The sequence below is a fragment of the Melozone crissalis genome, unplaced genomic scaffold (assembly GCF_028551555.1).
Source record: "Melozone crissalis strain CALT ecotype California unplaced genomic scaffold, PUWL_Pcris_2 ptg000035l_1, whole genome shotgun sequence".
NCBI classification, from domain to species: Eukaryota; Metazoa; Chordata; class Aves; order Passeriformes; family Passerellidae; genus Melozone; species Melozone crissalis.
The window spans coordinates 9,774,280-9,789,195 of record NW_026535813.1 but is presented as its reverse complement, the minus strand read 5'-3'; the positions used below and the strand labels follow the sequence as shown (position 1 = coordinate 9,789,195).

The following is a 14,916-nucleotide window of genomic DNA, read 5'->3' as shown; positions in this document are numbered from 1 at the left end:
TGCTTCACAGCAGATAAAAAGTGTAGGGGAATAAAGGAGAACATTTGACACAGCTCCTTAAGAGGCAAAAATAGTTATTTGTGCAATGCTGACTCCTGCTGAACTCCAAGTGTTTTCAGGTATGTTAACAGCTGGACTCCAACAGTGGGCTAAGAAGAAGGAAAAACTGACTAAGAAGTTGATTTGGTCTTGGGAGAGGAATTAAGGAGATAGGACAGGCTAGAACAGAACAGAATGTTTTGGTTGGAAGGGACCTATAGTGATCATCTAGTCCAACTGCCTGACCAATTCAGAGCTGACCAAAAGTTAGAGTGTTGTTAAGGGCGTTATGCAAATACCCTTAAGCAATTTCTAGAGGATGTGGGTTTGCTGAATATGCACAATTAATCCTCATGAAGACAGAGGAGGTAAGTATTATTTTCCCCATGCATAAACCAGAGCACTAGAGCCAAATCTTATCTTCATTGAAGCCTCATAAAATGTCATCCCTTTGAAAAGTGTAAATATGTGAGAAATGACTGCTCACTTTAAAATTTTTAAAAGGTTTATTAAACCTTAACAAAAATACAACAAAAGGACTACATAAGGAAAAATAGCAGTGCTGGGAACTGCCCTCATGGCCGCCTACCACATGGCCAGTTCATCTTCAAGATGGATGGCTCAGTCTTTTATACTCTTGAGGGTTGCATCAGCCAACCCTGGCCCTCCCAAAGTCTGTCAGTCAACTATTCTTATTGGTGGAGACTGCTTTCTTGTAACTTGATTGGAGGGTTAGGTGTTGTCATGCCACGCCACCCTAGCAACAAGCTTTTCTGTTCCCAACTGCCCCATGCAAGGGGCACATGTGCACACCTTTGTCGCTGACGGACACGAAAGAACACAAGCACACCACCTCTCTCAAGGTGAAGGAAAAAAGGGAAGTTTTATTCTCTGACTCCAATATTTATAGTTTTACAAAAGTGACAGTGGATTGGAAGGTGACAGTGACACCTCTGCAATGACACAGGTCAAACCAACAGTCCATCAACTCTCTCTTCCTCCATAAAGGAATGAAAAACAATGAGTTATTTACAGAAAGTGTGTGAGAAAGTTCACTACAAGAATGTCAACATCAGAAGGCTTAGAAAATCTTAAAAAACCAGGGTGACACACCTTCTTTCTTTCTACCTGCCCTAAGCAACCCAGGCTGTCGGATGGCAACAATACAGGGGGGAAGGGGAACTGGGGAGAGAACAGAGGACATCTACACTGAAATAACATAACTATACATCACTAAAGCTTCTCTTAATATTCACACAATATTCATCCCTTAAGGGCAAGAGCCAATAATCTCATTATCCATCCATAACAAATAGAACATATTAAAGAACTCTTGAGAAAATCCCAAAATCAGGGCATTAGGCATGGATGTGATTTTGTAAGTACTTTCACTTGTGATCTGGGAGCTGGAGCTCTTCTGCCTCACCAGGTGGGTGGTTTTTATTAGTGTGGACATTGTTGCCCTTGACTAAAGTGAACCGTTAGTTGTTTCCAGAAAGAGTGGGATTGTTGCAGCAGACCTCGCATTTGAGATACAAATGAGCTAAGACACACACTCTTATTTATCAGTGTGAAAAGGGTCCCAGTTTATTCTTCTTCACAACTCAGCCATCCTGACTAACTACTCACTGACTGACTACAGCAAACTCCCACTGTAGGCTTCCCTTGCAGACCCAGACTGACCTCACAGCAGATCCCTCACAGCAGCAAATCTCTCTCTCCTGTTTGGCCCATCCTCCAGTCCTTATGAATCATTCCTTCAGTTCCCCCCTCCTCGGAATGCTCCCCTGACTAGGCAACCCGCCCTTTTATCACACTCGTCCTTATTGGATATAGCTGTGGCTCATCAGGGGCAAGGTTGTTTTGGGTAATTAACACATCTGTGACTCATCAGGGGCATGGTCACCTGTAATCCCTTCTCCTGCATGGGATCACAATTGCAGCGGGAGCTCAGGCTCCAAGCATGGGCCCGGATCCAGGTCTGGCAGCCATGTGTTTTGTGGAGAAAAAAAAAGTACTCTACAACTTTGTGAAAGTTCTAAAGCTGGTATGTTTATTACAGCGCTGGACTCATGCGGAGATTGCTCTTCTCAAAAAAGGCATGCGTACCTCTGGGAACTTCAGGTCCCTTTTTATTTTCTTTTCAAATACATATGCATATAGTTTCACAATAGGTTCATACATATTAATTTTTATGAATTTTGCGTGACATTTGCCACTAGTTCTTTTTATCAGAAAGAATTCCGAGGTCAGGTTGACTTGCCCTTACAGCAGTCCTTGTCTCTCTCTATCATCTTCTGTCTCTCTCCCTTTATCTCTGTCCTTCACTAAAGTAACTTCACAGAGCTTAGGCTTTGCAGTCAGGCTAAATAACTATGGTTTCTAACCACAGACTCAACTCAAAAATGTACATTTCACCTAAATTAAAATGGATTTCTATCCTGGAAAATTTTTGCTTTGCTTCATTCCCCCCTTTCCTAAAAGGTGGAAGTAAATTCTTTTACTTCGTACAAATTCCTATGACAACAAGTGTACTTTAGCGCTTTATCATGTACGTTTGATAATGGATAATCTTAAACTTATTCTAACTAATATTAACAAAACTACAGTAGGATGACACAACTTATTAACGATTCTATTTGCAGTTGGTGACTACTTAAAGACTACATCTCACCAGTGATGATGTGCATTTTGTTCTATTCTTTGCAGAATTCTAGTTATTTCTTTTTGTATCACACTGGACAGTTCTCTCTGCTTCCTTGAGTTTTTCTTTAAGATCTTTAGTAGGTCTTGGTGCTTAATTAATTGTTTTATTAATCTAAGGTCTATTCTAATAGGAGAGGGTGATAGTCTATGATACATTGTGTAATTGGTTTTATGTAACTGGTGGGATGTCACTCGGACTAAGTACGAAAAACCACACTCGATAATCTTAACAAATTACAAATACAGAAATAAGAATGATTTCTACTAGACAAAATAACATCATTGATACCAATTTTTACAGCAGCACAAGCAGTTCTCAGGCATACACATTTTTTCTAGTATATATGAACACAGTTTTCTGGTCAGTGACTGGATGAACTTCAAAGTGACAAATACTACGTTCAGTGTCTAAACACACATCCTGGGCATTAATAGTATTGCTTTTACAAATGAATCCCATCTGTTCTCTAATAATGCAGGATTCTAAGTTTACTGTTTGCCACTTTTCATTCATCTTTTCTGCTCACACTCTATGTTCTGAAGGGTAGAGTATTGTTTTCTCATGGTTTAATCTTAGTGCAATGATGGGATGGATAGCATAAACAGTGGCATTATGTATGGTAAGTACAAAGGCAGTGGCCACATTAGAAACAGGATCATAGGTGAAATTCACCATAGTTTACCAGGATTGAAACTTCTTTTCAAAATCAATTGCATTATCTTAAACAATTTTCCGAATTTCAGCTGGAAAATTACTTTCACCCCCTTCCCGTATGATCAGAGCTGCTGTTGCCTGCATCCATAACTGTGCTTGTATACAACTGAAAGTTAAAGACACATTATCTTGAACTGTACTAAGTGCTTCTACTATTAACTTGTGGTCTTGGTCTCTGGCCGTTTCTCACTTTGGCAGCACCTTTGAAATCTTCCACTGGCTAGTTCTTAATGCCAATAGAGATGACTGTAAAGGCTGCTTCAATTTTGTTAGGCTACCTGCTGCAGTGGCCAGTTTATTCATCAGTATTTCTGAATCAATTCCATTTAAAACTCTTAATCTTGTCTCTAATATCTCAGTTAGATCTTTTCTTATTCTGCTCTTGAGATATACTTTTCTTTGTAACTACGTTGTCTAGCCTTCAAAGGATGTTTTTAGGAAGGAGGAGCAGGCTGGTTGGATTTTTGAGATGTTAATTTGCATTAGCAACTCCACACGTTTGAGAGACCATTCTGGATTGAATAATAGTTGTTGTTCACACACATTCCTCACTATGTAGGGGCCTATTTCATACACTTCAGGTTCAAGTTTGGGTTGAGTTTGAACTATTTGAGTCCTAGTGTGGGTTGTATAAGGCCCTGCTATTGTAAAAAGTGCAGTGTCTACTTTGAATTTAAATGAAAGTCTGATAGCAACTCGAGCTCAAAGACAGGTCACTTCTACAGGCTGTATCAAGGTGAAATTACACTAAAAGTCTGATTCACTTAGGCTATCACAAACTTCCTGGTGTTCATATACACCAGAAGAGGTTGAGACACTAACTGCATTTGATCTCTCATAAGCCGTCCTATTGATGACCCGGCACTCTACTTTGATTTTTTATCCTCTGATTCTTTGAAGTGCTCACAGTTCTCATTCTTGCCATTCTTGCTTCTCATATACTCGATTCCTGTGGATTACTACAGTAGACACGTTTAAATCTTTTATCTCAGAAAGTTCTCTCAAGGATCTAGTCTACTGATTAAAAGCCTGGGACCAAGGCCATTCAGCATCGCTTTGGATAGAGGTACTCTCTAGTTCTGAAACTTCAGTTACAATTACATACAAAACAATTCTGTAAACTAAAGTATGAACTACCCTTGACTGCAATATACTCATTTTGCCCGAGTAAGTTTTAGTCTCAGTTCATTATCTTCTGGTGCCACTCTCTAAGGGACTTCTAGGGCTTTCTTCACTCGAGAGTGATGGATCTAGGCATTCTGCTCCTTGATTTTGATTGCAGTGAAGGTTGTGAGAAGTACTTGCAGTAGTCCTTCCCACTGTGGTTCTAAAGTCTTCTCTGTAAGAGACTTAGCATGTACATCATCCCCAGGCTAACTCCCTGCTCTGAGTTCCAGCCACATGTTTCTCAATTTCTCTGAGCTGTTTGCTTAAAGCCACCATGTAGGTGGCCAGTGTTATCACCTTAATGTGGGTGGACATTCCTTTTGTATTCTATATGGTCTTTTATAAGGCATTTCAAAAGGATTCAGCATTCCTTTAGCTCAAGGTTTAGTTTGAATTTGCAATAGTGTCAGTGGAAGAGCTTGGGGCTAGGGTGGATTAACTTCTTGCCCTAGTCTTACAATCTGCTACTTAATCAAATGATTCATTTTCTTTACCTGGCTGCTTGATTGGGGCGGTAGGAGTGCGAAGTTCTCAATCTATGCCCAGGTGGCTACTAATCTGTTGCACTGCTTTGGAAATGAAATATGATTCTCTATCTGAGGATATTGTGGCTGGAACTCTGAAGCATGGTATTATTTCTTGTAATAATACCCTGGTCACCTCTCAAGCTTTGACAGTTCTGGTGGGGAATGTTTCTGGCTACCCTGAAAATGTATCAATCAATACTAGGAAATACTGATACCCCCCTTTCCTTGGGAGTTCTGAAAAGTTAATTTGCCACTGCTGTACAGGCCCATGGCCTCTCCCAGTCTGACCGAGTTTCGGACAGGGGGTATTTTGGGGTTAGTCTGGAAGCAAGGATCGCATTGTCGGTTTACCTGGGTGATAGTGGCATATAAATTCTTGACAATGATTCTTTCAATCAGATGTATGTTTTAGAAAGCCTGTGGAAATTACTACTTCAAAGTCAACACTTCATTTCAATGCACTCTGTATCACTGGCAGCCTTGGTCATTTTGGGAAAGGAGCCACACTCTATAAAAAGCTTTTAAGTAGTTAGGCCCTAGTGTGTTTTCTAGTGCTCTTCCTTCACTAGTAACCACGAAAATGGGAAGGGATTACTAGCTCTCTTTCAATGGTAGCCCACCCCTTGTAGTTGTACGTCTCTTTTGATTAGTATTATTGTATTCTGGCTTACCTTCAAGGAAAATCTGTCCATAATTACCTCACCTTTTGCTGCTTTCTTTGCCTCTCCATCCGCCAGCTCATTTCTTTCCTTTAATTTTAAGCTTACTCTCTGGTGTGCCTTAATATGCTTTTTCAGGTAGCTGAACTGCTTCCAGCAGCCGGATTGTCTCTTATTCCCTTGTGAGGTTAGCAGTCCCCTCTCCTTCCAGATGGCTCCATGTGCATGCACGACTCTGAATGCCTTTTGCTGTTTCTAAGGCATGGGTCAATGCATTTATCTCAGCCTTCTGCGCAGAGGTACCTGTTGGTAAGGGTCTAGACTCTATTGCTTCTCTGCAGGTAGTCACTGTGTACTTAGCATGTCGCTTTCTACTGGTAATGTGCAGCGTGGTGTGGCCTTAAAGTAAGGTGTCCGACTGGCAGGAGGGCGGCCAACACCCAACTGCAAATGTGTGAGCACCCCTCAGCGTCAGAAGGCTTCGAGCTGTGCTCACAGCGGATGGAATCGCTGCTGGCCAACGAGAGTAAAGAGTCCGGACGCTCACTGGGGACTTGTCAGATTTATTGTCAGCCAGGGAGTGACAGACACCCAGATGTTGAATCTAACCTGTCTGCCAGTGAGTGACCTTGAACAAAGGGTGCAACAGGGTTATAAAGGGAGGAGGGATCTCAGGGAGGGGTTTACAAAGGAACCAATAGGGGAAGGCAAGGGAGTGGACTTAGGATAATCGGCATGAGAGAAAACCCAATAGAAACAATGTAAAGGAGGGGCCCCGGAGCCACAGCCAATCAAGTCTCCCTAAGCACAGAAGATTCTGGCAAACTAGGAGGAGTGGGGAGTGATTGACTGGGCCCAGGGAGGAGAACAAATTCACATATAAGGAAACACAGGGGAGGGGAAATTATATAACAGAGAGGATTGACATAAACTGTGGCGGGAGTAACCAAGGTAACCAAATGATAGATAATACAATGGCGGGAAAAACTGGTGAGGGCAGAACCATTACAGAAGATGGAAGGAACAATACAGAAAATAGGGGAGCAATCAAACAAACTAACAGAACACACTACAACAGTAATGTAGCTGCTCCTGTCAATGAACTAGGCCTTTGCATCGTCTAGAGGAGTGTCATTCAAGTCTGGGCATCTCGAGCAAGTAGCTTCAATGGTCTCCAGGCAATCGTGGTATACTGCTTCTCCTTAATTCTACTGAGAAAAGAAGCTGGGTTGACAATATTAGTCACTACTATCTCTACATCATCTTGCTCTACCATGACGGCCTGGTATTTCAGGAAGTTCTGTGGTGAGAACCAGTGGCTGCCCTTTACTGCCAGTACTGTGGACACTGTGTGGAACACTAGCACAGTCATTTTTGTCTCAGGGTAAACTTGTGTGCTTCTTCAATATTCAGCACGACTGCTGCCTACAGCTCTGAGGCAACCTGGCCATCCGTTGGCTGTTGTATCTAGTTGCTTAGAGAAGTGAGCAACTGCCCTCTGGTACGGACCCAAGTCTTGAGCTAGTATTCTCAGGGCAATTCTTTGCATGGGAAAATAGAAAGAATGGTTTACTTACATCTGGAAGTCTCAAAGCTGGAGCTGACATGAGGGCACTCTTTAACTGTTGAAAGGCTTGTGTGGCTTCCCTTGCTCACTGGAGATGTCTTTTTCTATCGGCAATAAGAGCATAGAGGGGTGTGACGAGTAGTCTATCTTAAAGTCTGCTGCTCAGCACTCACTTTTTATCCGAGGTAGATTACTTTCTGTTTCACTACTTATGCCCTTTTCTTTGATACTCTGTATCCTTGGAGTCTTAGGAAATTCAAAAGGCTTACCATCCAGGCCACACGTACTGCAAAAGCCTCCCTTCTTCTTGTGGAGCTTCCCAGGACTCTGGATTTTTGCAAGTTGTTCTCTAATCTGAGTGGGGGAATCTTTGAAGCCTTCAGGCACATAGATCATGTGAGCTGTGTTCTAGGACTTTCTCATTTGAATGCAAAAATTTTCTGGCTGGCTTCGTGGATAGGGAGGCAAAAGAAAGCATCTCTCTCAGGTCTAAAACAGTAAACCAGGTTAGCTCAGATGTTAAACAAGTTAGTAAAGTATATGGATTTGCTACCACAGGGTATAAATTCTTTGTTATCTTATTGACAACCCTCAATCTAGTACTATCATTTGTTCGGCTGATTCCTTCCCTATCTTCTCTTTGAGGGTACTGCTCAATTCTCACTGGTTGGGTTCTTTCTTTAAGCTTGATTACCATGCAGGGGCATTTTTCACCTTCCCTGGTACGGCAGAGGCCCATACCCTCGAAAACACTTATTTACTTATTTTAATATCTCTTTACTAATGTCTTTCTTAATTTCAATGGTTGTTAATGTTAAGCCTAACATCTTTATATCATTTGCCTCTAGAGTAACTTTTCTCATTTGAGAATGTTTAGCGAATAGAGCATGTACAAAAGCTTTTAAGTACACATAGTACACATGTTACTTTAAAGGTTTGCAAAAGTATGCCTTCTCAGACTGGCCAGTTGTTCCCCACACTACAACATTAACATTCTCCACAGGTACTAAAGCTTTATTTAAAACTGAATATATGGCCCTTGTGTCGACTAAAATCCTACCCTTTTCTTTCTTCTGATCTCACTGCCTCTCGCAGAGGGGTCTGTTACATCTTTGTTCTGGATGAAATTGAACTGCCAGGAGGGGGATGGGTTCGAGTGGGTAAAATTTGGAGCCTAAATCCTCTTCTCTTTTGGGGAGGTCATCTTTATCTTTCCTTCCTTACCTTAGGAGGAGCCTTTACAAATCATATGTACTCATTTTGCGAACTGTAATTGTTTTGCCTTTCAGCACAATAATCTTTGTTTGACTTCACATGTTGCTATCTTATGCTGCATGCTGAACAACACGTTTGATTTGCTTTCTCTTTGCCTTGTTTTCCTTTTCAAGGGCCAAGACTAGTGGATCTGAGGGCAGTCTGATCCCACAGTCTCTTTGCCATTCTGGGTGGTTTCTTAAAACAAAATGACATATCAGCATTCAAAAACCCCATCCTATTTACCTTCCTCTTTTAAAACAGTATTAACTGCAATGAAGTATCATAAATATTTTTATTTTCTGAGCTGCTCCTACTGGCAGCCTTCTCCCAGTGAGCCCCTCCTAAAAGGGGCTAGTTTAGGACCCTCTTTGCTCTGGTCAGTTCTCATTATCTCTTTCTCCTTGCCGTATCTCACTTCCACTCAAACTTCTCTTTACAAAGCTTCAGAGTAGTTTCTTAGTCTTCCTCTTACACACAACTCCAGGTGGAAGGTATCAGATATGATTTCTTACACACAAGCTTTAAGATCTTAGGTTCTGAATCAGCTTGATCAGAAACCTTTAATTTACACTCAGGACATGTGCCTTGATGCTTATTAGAACAGCAATACCAGCGTCCCCCACAAACTCTGTATTGCACATAAGGTGCCAGCCTCTCAATGCACCAAAAACTCCCAGGAATTACAGAGGCAGGATATTCTGTTTTTTACAGGTTGTTCTCAGTCCAGACTTTCTATAGTACCAGCTGAAGTCTCATAAACTCATTCATCTCTTCTATCTAAACTCTGTTTTACAAAATGTCAGTCTTCTCTAGTTCTCTTCTTGCACAATGTAATTAAAGAATTGTCTCTACTGACACTCACTGTACTGCGTTGCAAAAGGCTTGTTCCAGCAAAACCTCTGATATGCCTACAAACACAGATGCACACACTCCTCTTATCTCAAATTCACTAGAGCCAGGGCTTGAATTACTGTGGGGCGGGGGGAATTCTTAGAATTCCTTCAATTCGCTTTAACACATATCACCATAATCACCATACCATAGTTCTTCTGTGTAAAATGCTACACTTGTTGGAAACAAAATCCTAAAATCTCTACAAACACTATTATACAATCTGAGACTCAAATTACCACAATGTGGTGGAAGAAAATCACCACACAAAATCACTGGGAAAGGGCATATCTCTCAAAGTGCCCACTTTTCTTAACACAACACAGCATACCATAATTCAGCATTTACCCACATCAGCTCTCCCTGGACACAATCAAAATAACAGCACACAGTAAAATTCTAGAGATCAAGTTTAAACATCCAGGGCAAAGAAGCTCTCTGAGCTCGTACTCACAGTTAAAATGTACTAATTCTACACAAATCACTACATTTAAACACAATAAATACCATCACTGATGTTTCTCCACTTGTTCCACTTCTCCGTGGGGCACTTCTCTCTCTGCCCCCACAGCTTGCTGCAGCCAGGGCCTCAGGCCTCACTCGGCTGCTTCAAACACGGGTAGTAGTCACAGCCCCCCGCGCCATGGGTGAACTCACTTGTTCTCTTTCTCTTTCATATACCACACACTTGCACGATTACAGACACATTAACATTAACCACACAATGCATTAACCATACAATGATACAGTGTCCGGACACGACACACACACACACAGGTTCACTCGACCCACCCCCAGGGTCACTAGCGGTCTTCCCTATCAGAACGATGAACCCCCATCTCTAATCCATCTGCTCTATCAGCTACATCTACAGGCCGAGCACCCAGACATCTCTGAGTGACTTACTCAGCCATCCTAGCTCTCTTTTCCCCCGGGGGCCCCTCAATACATACCGTGTCCTCCGCATGCCAGCAGGTCCTTGTCCGTCCTCGCAGGAGGCAAGCTGAGATGAGCGGAGCCCCACTAGGAAAAAACATCCTAGAGCACACCTTGGAGGTCCGTCTATCCCCCCTGCCCCTGCGGGGACAGAGAACTCCCATCTGGGGTGCCATAATGTTTTGAGGAGAAAAGAAAAAGTACTCCACAACTTTGTGAAAGTTGTAAAGCCCGGTATGCTTATTACAGCACTGGACGCATGCAGAGATTGCTCTCCTCAAAAAAGCATGCGTACTTCTGGGAACTTCAGATCCCTTTTTGTCCTCCTTTCAAATACATATGCATACAGTTTCACAATAGGTTCATACATAGTCATTTTTATGGATTTCGCGTGACATTTGCCACCAGTTCTTTTTATTTGAAAGAATTCCGAGGTCAGGTTGACTTGCCCTTACAGCAGTCCCTGTCTCTCTCTATCATCTTTTGTCTCCCCCCTTTATCTCTGTCCTTCACTGAAGTAACTTCACTGAGCTTAGGCCTTGCAGTCAGGCTAAATAACTATGGTTTTTAACCACAGACTCAACTCAAAAATGTACATTTCACCTAAATTAAAATGAATTTCTGTCCTGGAAAATTTTCACTTTGCCTCACATGAGAGAAGCAGCCAGTTCAGGCAATCAAGCAAGGTATACCTGGTACCAACTTGCTGAAGTGGTGTTCTTTGCTTGCTGTTTACTGGAGGTATCCTCCTAACAACTTGTTTGGTGTGTGTGTCCCACATAGGGTGTGAGTACATGTCAATTATGAAGGACACCCTAAAGACCTACTTAATTGCTCCATAATGCCTAACCTGGCTGCTGAGGGCTATTGCTGTCCTTCAACCTCAAGAAATCTGATGAGATGTCCTGAGCGCCTTAATAATGGGAAAGTCCCTAGTCAGCTGGTTTAGTGCAAAGGAAATTGTTTTGGTTTTTTTTCTTGATTTGAAGTCTTGGAATAATTTAATTTTGAGAAATTAAGATATGTCTGTAATTATTTTTTGTTAAGTCTTCATTAGAAGTTGATATATCGAGTGGACACCACATAGATGGAGTTAAATGGTGACAAGATATTCTCAAGAGGTCAAAACAACAAAAAACTTTACTGACAACTTCAGAAAATCAGAGAACTTAGGCAAAAGTTTAGAGCAGCATTCAATCAACATAAAACATTTCACAAAACATTAGCTTAGCCCATTCAACTTAGAAAACACCAAGCCCATCTGATTTCAGAGTTACTCAAAACTCCAAGAAAAGGTAATTAGCAGGAGAAAGAGAGGAAGATAAAAAAGAGATAGAAAAGAACAAATATAGCTACCACTCCTGGTAGTGGTGTTCACCTGATGTAAAGTCCAAGGGAGATAGGGTCATGATATACTTGCCTAATGTTCTGGATTAAGCACACTTTGGCTTTCCAGGACCATTCTCCCAGGTGAGATTTCCAGTCATCTGGCCACTCTGGGGCTAGATTGGGGCTCTAGGGCTGGGGTGTGCCAGTGATAAGTGGCTACTGCAGGGACTGGGCTCTAGCTGGATAGGGGAGAGTGTGCGTGTGTGCAAAGCAGGGCATCGCCTCACCAGGGCAAGATTCAACCTTCCCCTTTCCCCACACACGTACCCAAAATGCTTCAAGCCAACAATCCTTCTAGTCTCTCGCAGCAGCTGAGAAGGAGGAAAGATGGGTGAAGCTCCTTAAACTTGGAACTGAAAAATGCTTGGGGTAACACATGACACAGGATAATTCCTGCATTTATACCATGGATTGAGCCGAGCACTTGGTATTTTTCTATGTTGATGCCAGGCACAGAGATGAACTAACAAGGTTGTAGTCATGCAACAAAGAGCATGATTTTGTATTTGTAATGCTTTGCTGGAGGATGATAATAATGAATGTTGAGGCCGAGGACGCTGAGCTAGGCTTTGAAAAGTTGCTGCATGCATGCAAATGCAGACTTTGTGGGCAATTTGCTGTTGCATGCATGGGTAAACAGTCAGAGTCCATGTGGTTGGTAGTGTGGTCCATCCCTCCTCAGCTACAGGGGTTGGGCAGTGGTGGATGGAAGTGATGTGTACTCACAGGGGCTGAAAGACATTATAAATGTGCATTTAAACCATACTGTGTGTAGGATCTGTTTTACCAGTCCTCTGACCTCTCTATTGATGTTATTCTTGTTAGTGTGCATCTCAGTCATCATTCCCAGTGACTTAATTAATTTTCGGTTTTACTAGCTCCTTTGCAAAGAAAATTATTTTCTAAAGCTGAGGCTTGGGTCATTGGGAGCTTCATGTTAAAACTGCTTATGGTTATAATTCCAGTCCTGGGGAGATTGACAGCAAGTCACTTTCCTAAAAACTTGCAGTTTGTTGGGAGATTTTTTGTCATTGAACTTGAGAATTGGCTTTTTTAGTGTCTTGCTATTAAGTCTTGGTATCATGCTGTGAGCATTTTAGTAAACACCCTGCAGTGCAAGGCAGCAGACACACTCCCTGCCTTGTGAGTTCAGAGAGAAACCAGTTATAAAGACAGGTCAACAAAGACCAGAAGGATATCTTGAAATTACCATAGTGACACATGACTTAATTACAAGGTGTGTTATTTTTTGGCCCTGGTGCCATCTTTATGGAGTCTGGCTGATTCTTGGAGTGTCTCCAGAAGTCATAGGAATGTTGTTTACAAGGAGCAGGTTTAGGTGAGAGCATCCAGCTGCTGCCTAGAAGCCTGCACCCATCTGACCTCCTGCACCACCTGAACTTTCCCCTAAATGCTGGGTGTATTGGATTTGTGTGGAAAGGTTTTAGTAGTGGGAGGGCTACAGATGTGGCTTCTTTGAAAAGCCACTAGAAGCTTCCCCTATGTCTGACAGAGCCAATGCCAGCCAGCTCCAAGACAGACACACTGCTGGCCAAGGCCAAGCCAATCAGTGATGGCAGTAACACGTCTGTGACAACATAGTTAAGAAGGGGAAATAAATTATTGTGCAGAAGTAATTGTGGCCAGAGAAGAGAGGGGTGAAAATATGTGAGAGGAACAACTCTGCAGACACCAAGGTCAGTGAAGAAGGAGGGGGAGGAGGTGCTCCAAGCACTGGAGCTGACATTCTCCTACAGCCATGGTGAAGACCATGGTGAAGCAGCTGTCCCCCAGCAGCCCATGGAGGTCCACAGAGAATCAGAGATCCACCTGCAGTCCATGGAGTAGCCCCACACCAGAGCAGGTAGATGACCAAAAGAAGGCTGTGACCCCATGGGAAGCCCGTACTGGAGCAGGTTCCTGGCAGGACCCGTGGATCCATAGACAGAAGACTCCATGCTAGAGCAGGTTTTCTGGTAGGACTTGTGACCTTGTGGGGGACCCATGGTGGAGCAGCCTGTTCCTGAAGAACTGGACCCTGTGAAACAGGACCCATGCTAGAGAAGTTTGGGAAGAACTATAGCCTGTGGGAAGGACTCGCATTGCAAAAGTTCGTGGAGGACTGTCTTCCGTGGAAGGGACCCCAAGCTGGAGCAGGGGAAGGACTCCTCTCTGAAGAAGCAGCTGCATGAACTGACCATAACCCCTTGTCTTGGTTTAAGACAATTAAAAGGAGAACCCTGTGAGTTATCTCCTTTAGGGTTCCAATAATCCCTTTCCACCAATAAGAAATTAATAATAATAGATAAAAGTGAAAAAACAATGGTTTATTAACAAACAGGATGCCAACAGACAGGAAAAAAAAAGTAAATAATGGCTAGATATCAAACTGCTAGACCTCACCACTCCATTGGAACAGAGAGACCTGAAATGGGAGAGGATTCCCATTTTTGATACGGCCCCAAGCTGGGTGAGAGAGAGCCTGGGCAGTCAGATTTTAAAAATTGCACACACCAAAGCAAAATCCCCCTCCATTCCCTCACATACACACACAAAGTTCCCAGCTGTGGGGTCTTAAAGATACAGTAACAATTTTTGGGCTCAGATAATTTTTGGGGTACACTATCATTATGAATCACCCCAAGATACCCCTATTTCCCATCTCCCTATGTCACTGTGTGGGAGGAGGTAGAGAATCAGGAACAAAGTTAAGCCTGGGAAGGAGGGACGGTAGGGGGAATGTGTTTTTAAGATTTGTTTACTTCTCATTATTCTACTCTGATTTTGATTGGTAATAAAATCAATTAATTTCCCCCAGTTGGGTCTGTTTTGCCCCTGACAGTAATTGGTGAATGATCTCTCTGTCCTTATCCCAAATCCATTAGTCTTTCATTATATATTCTTTTCCCTGCCCAGTTGAGGAAGGGAGTGACAGAGCAGCTTTGGTGGACACCTGGCATCTGGCCAAGGTCAAACCACCATACTGGGATTAGTGCTAGATCTGACCTGACTGTGCTCACCAGTAGAGCACTAATGAGCTGATGCACGAAGGAGGTGTGGGGA

General features: G+C 42.6%; 1 protein-coding gene across 1 annotated transcript in view; it reads left to right on the top strand.

The window, feature by feature from the left end:
- The window catches only part of LOC128941423 (CBP80/20-dependent translation initiation factor-like), a 487,587-nt gene that overhangs the window by 14,519 nt on the left and 458,152 nt on the right, over nucleotides 1-14,916 (top strand). The window contains exons 3-5 of the mRNA XM_054283182.1: nucleotides 1,960-2,031; nucleotides 6,480-6,494; nucleotides 11,121-11,150. Of these exons, the coding sequence (XP_054139157.1) occupies nucleotides 1,960-2,031; nucleotides 6,480-6,494; nucleotides 11,121-11,150 (117 nt within the window). The remainder of the gene's footprint in view (nucleotides 1-1,959; nucleotides 2,032-6,479; nucleotides 6,495-11,120; nucleotides 11,151-14,916) is intronic.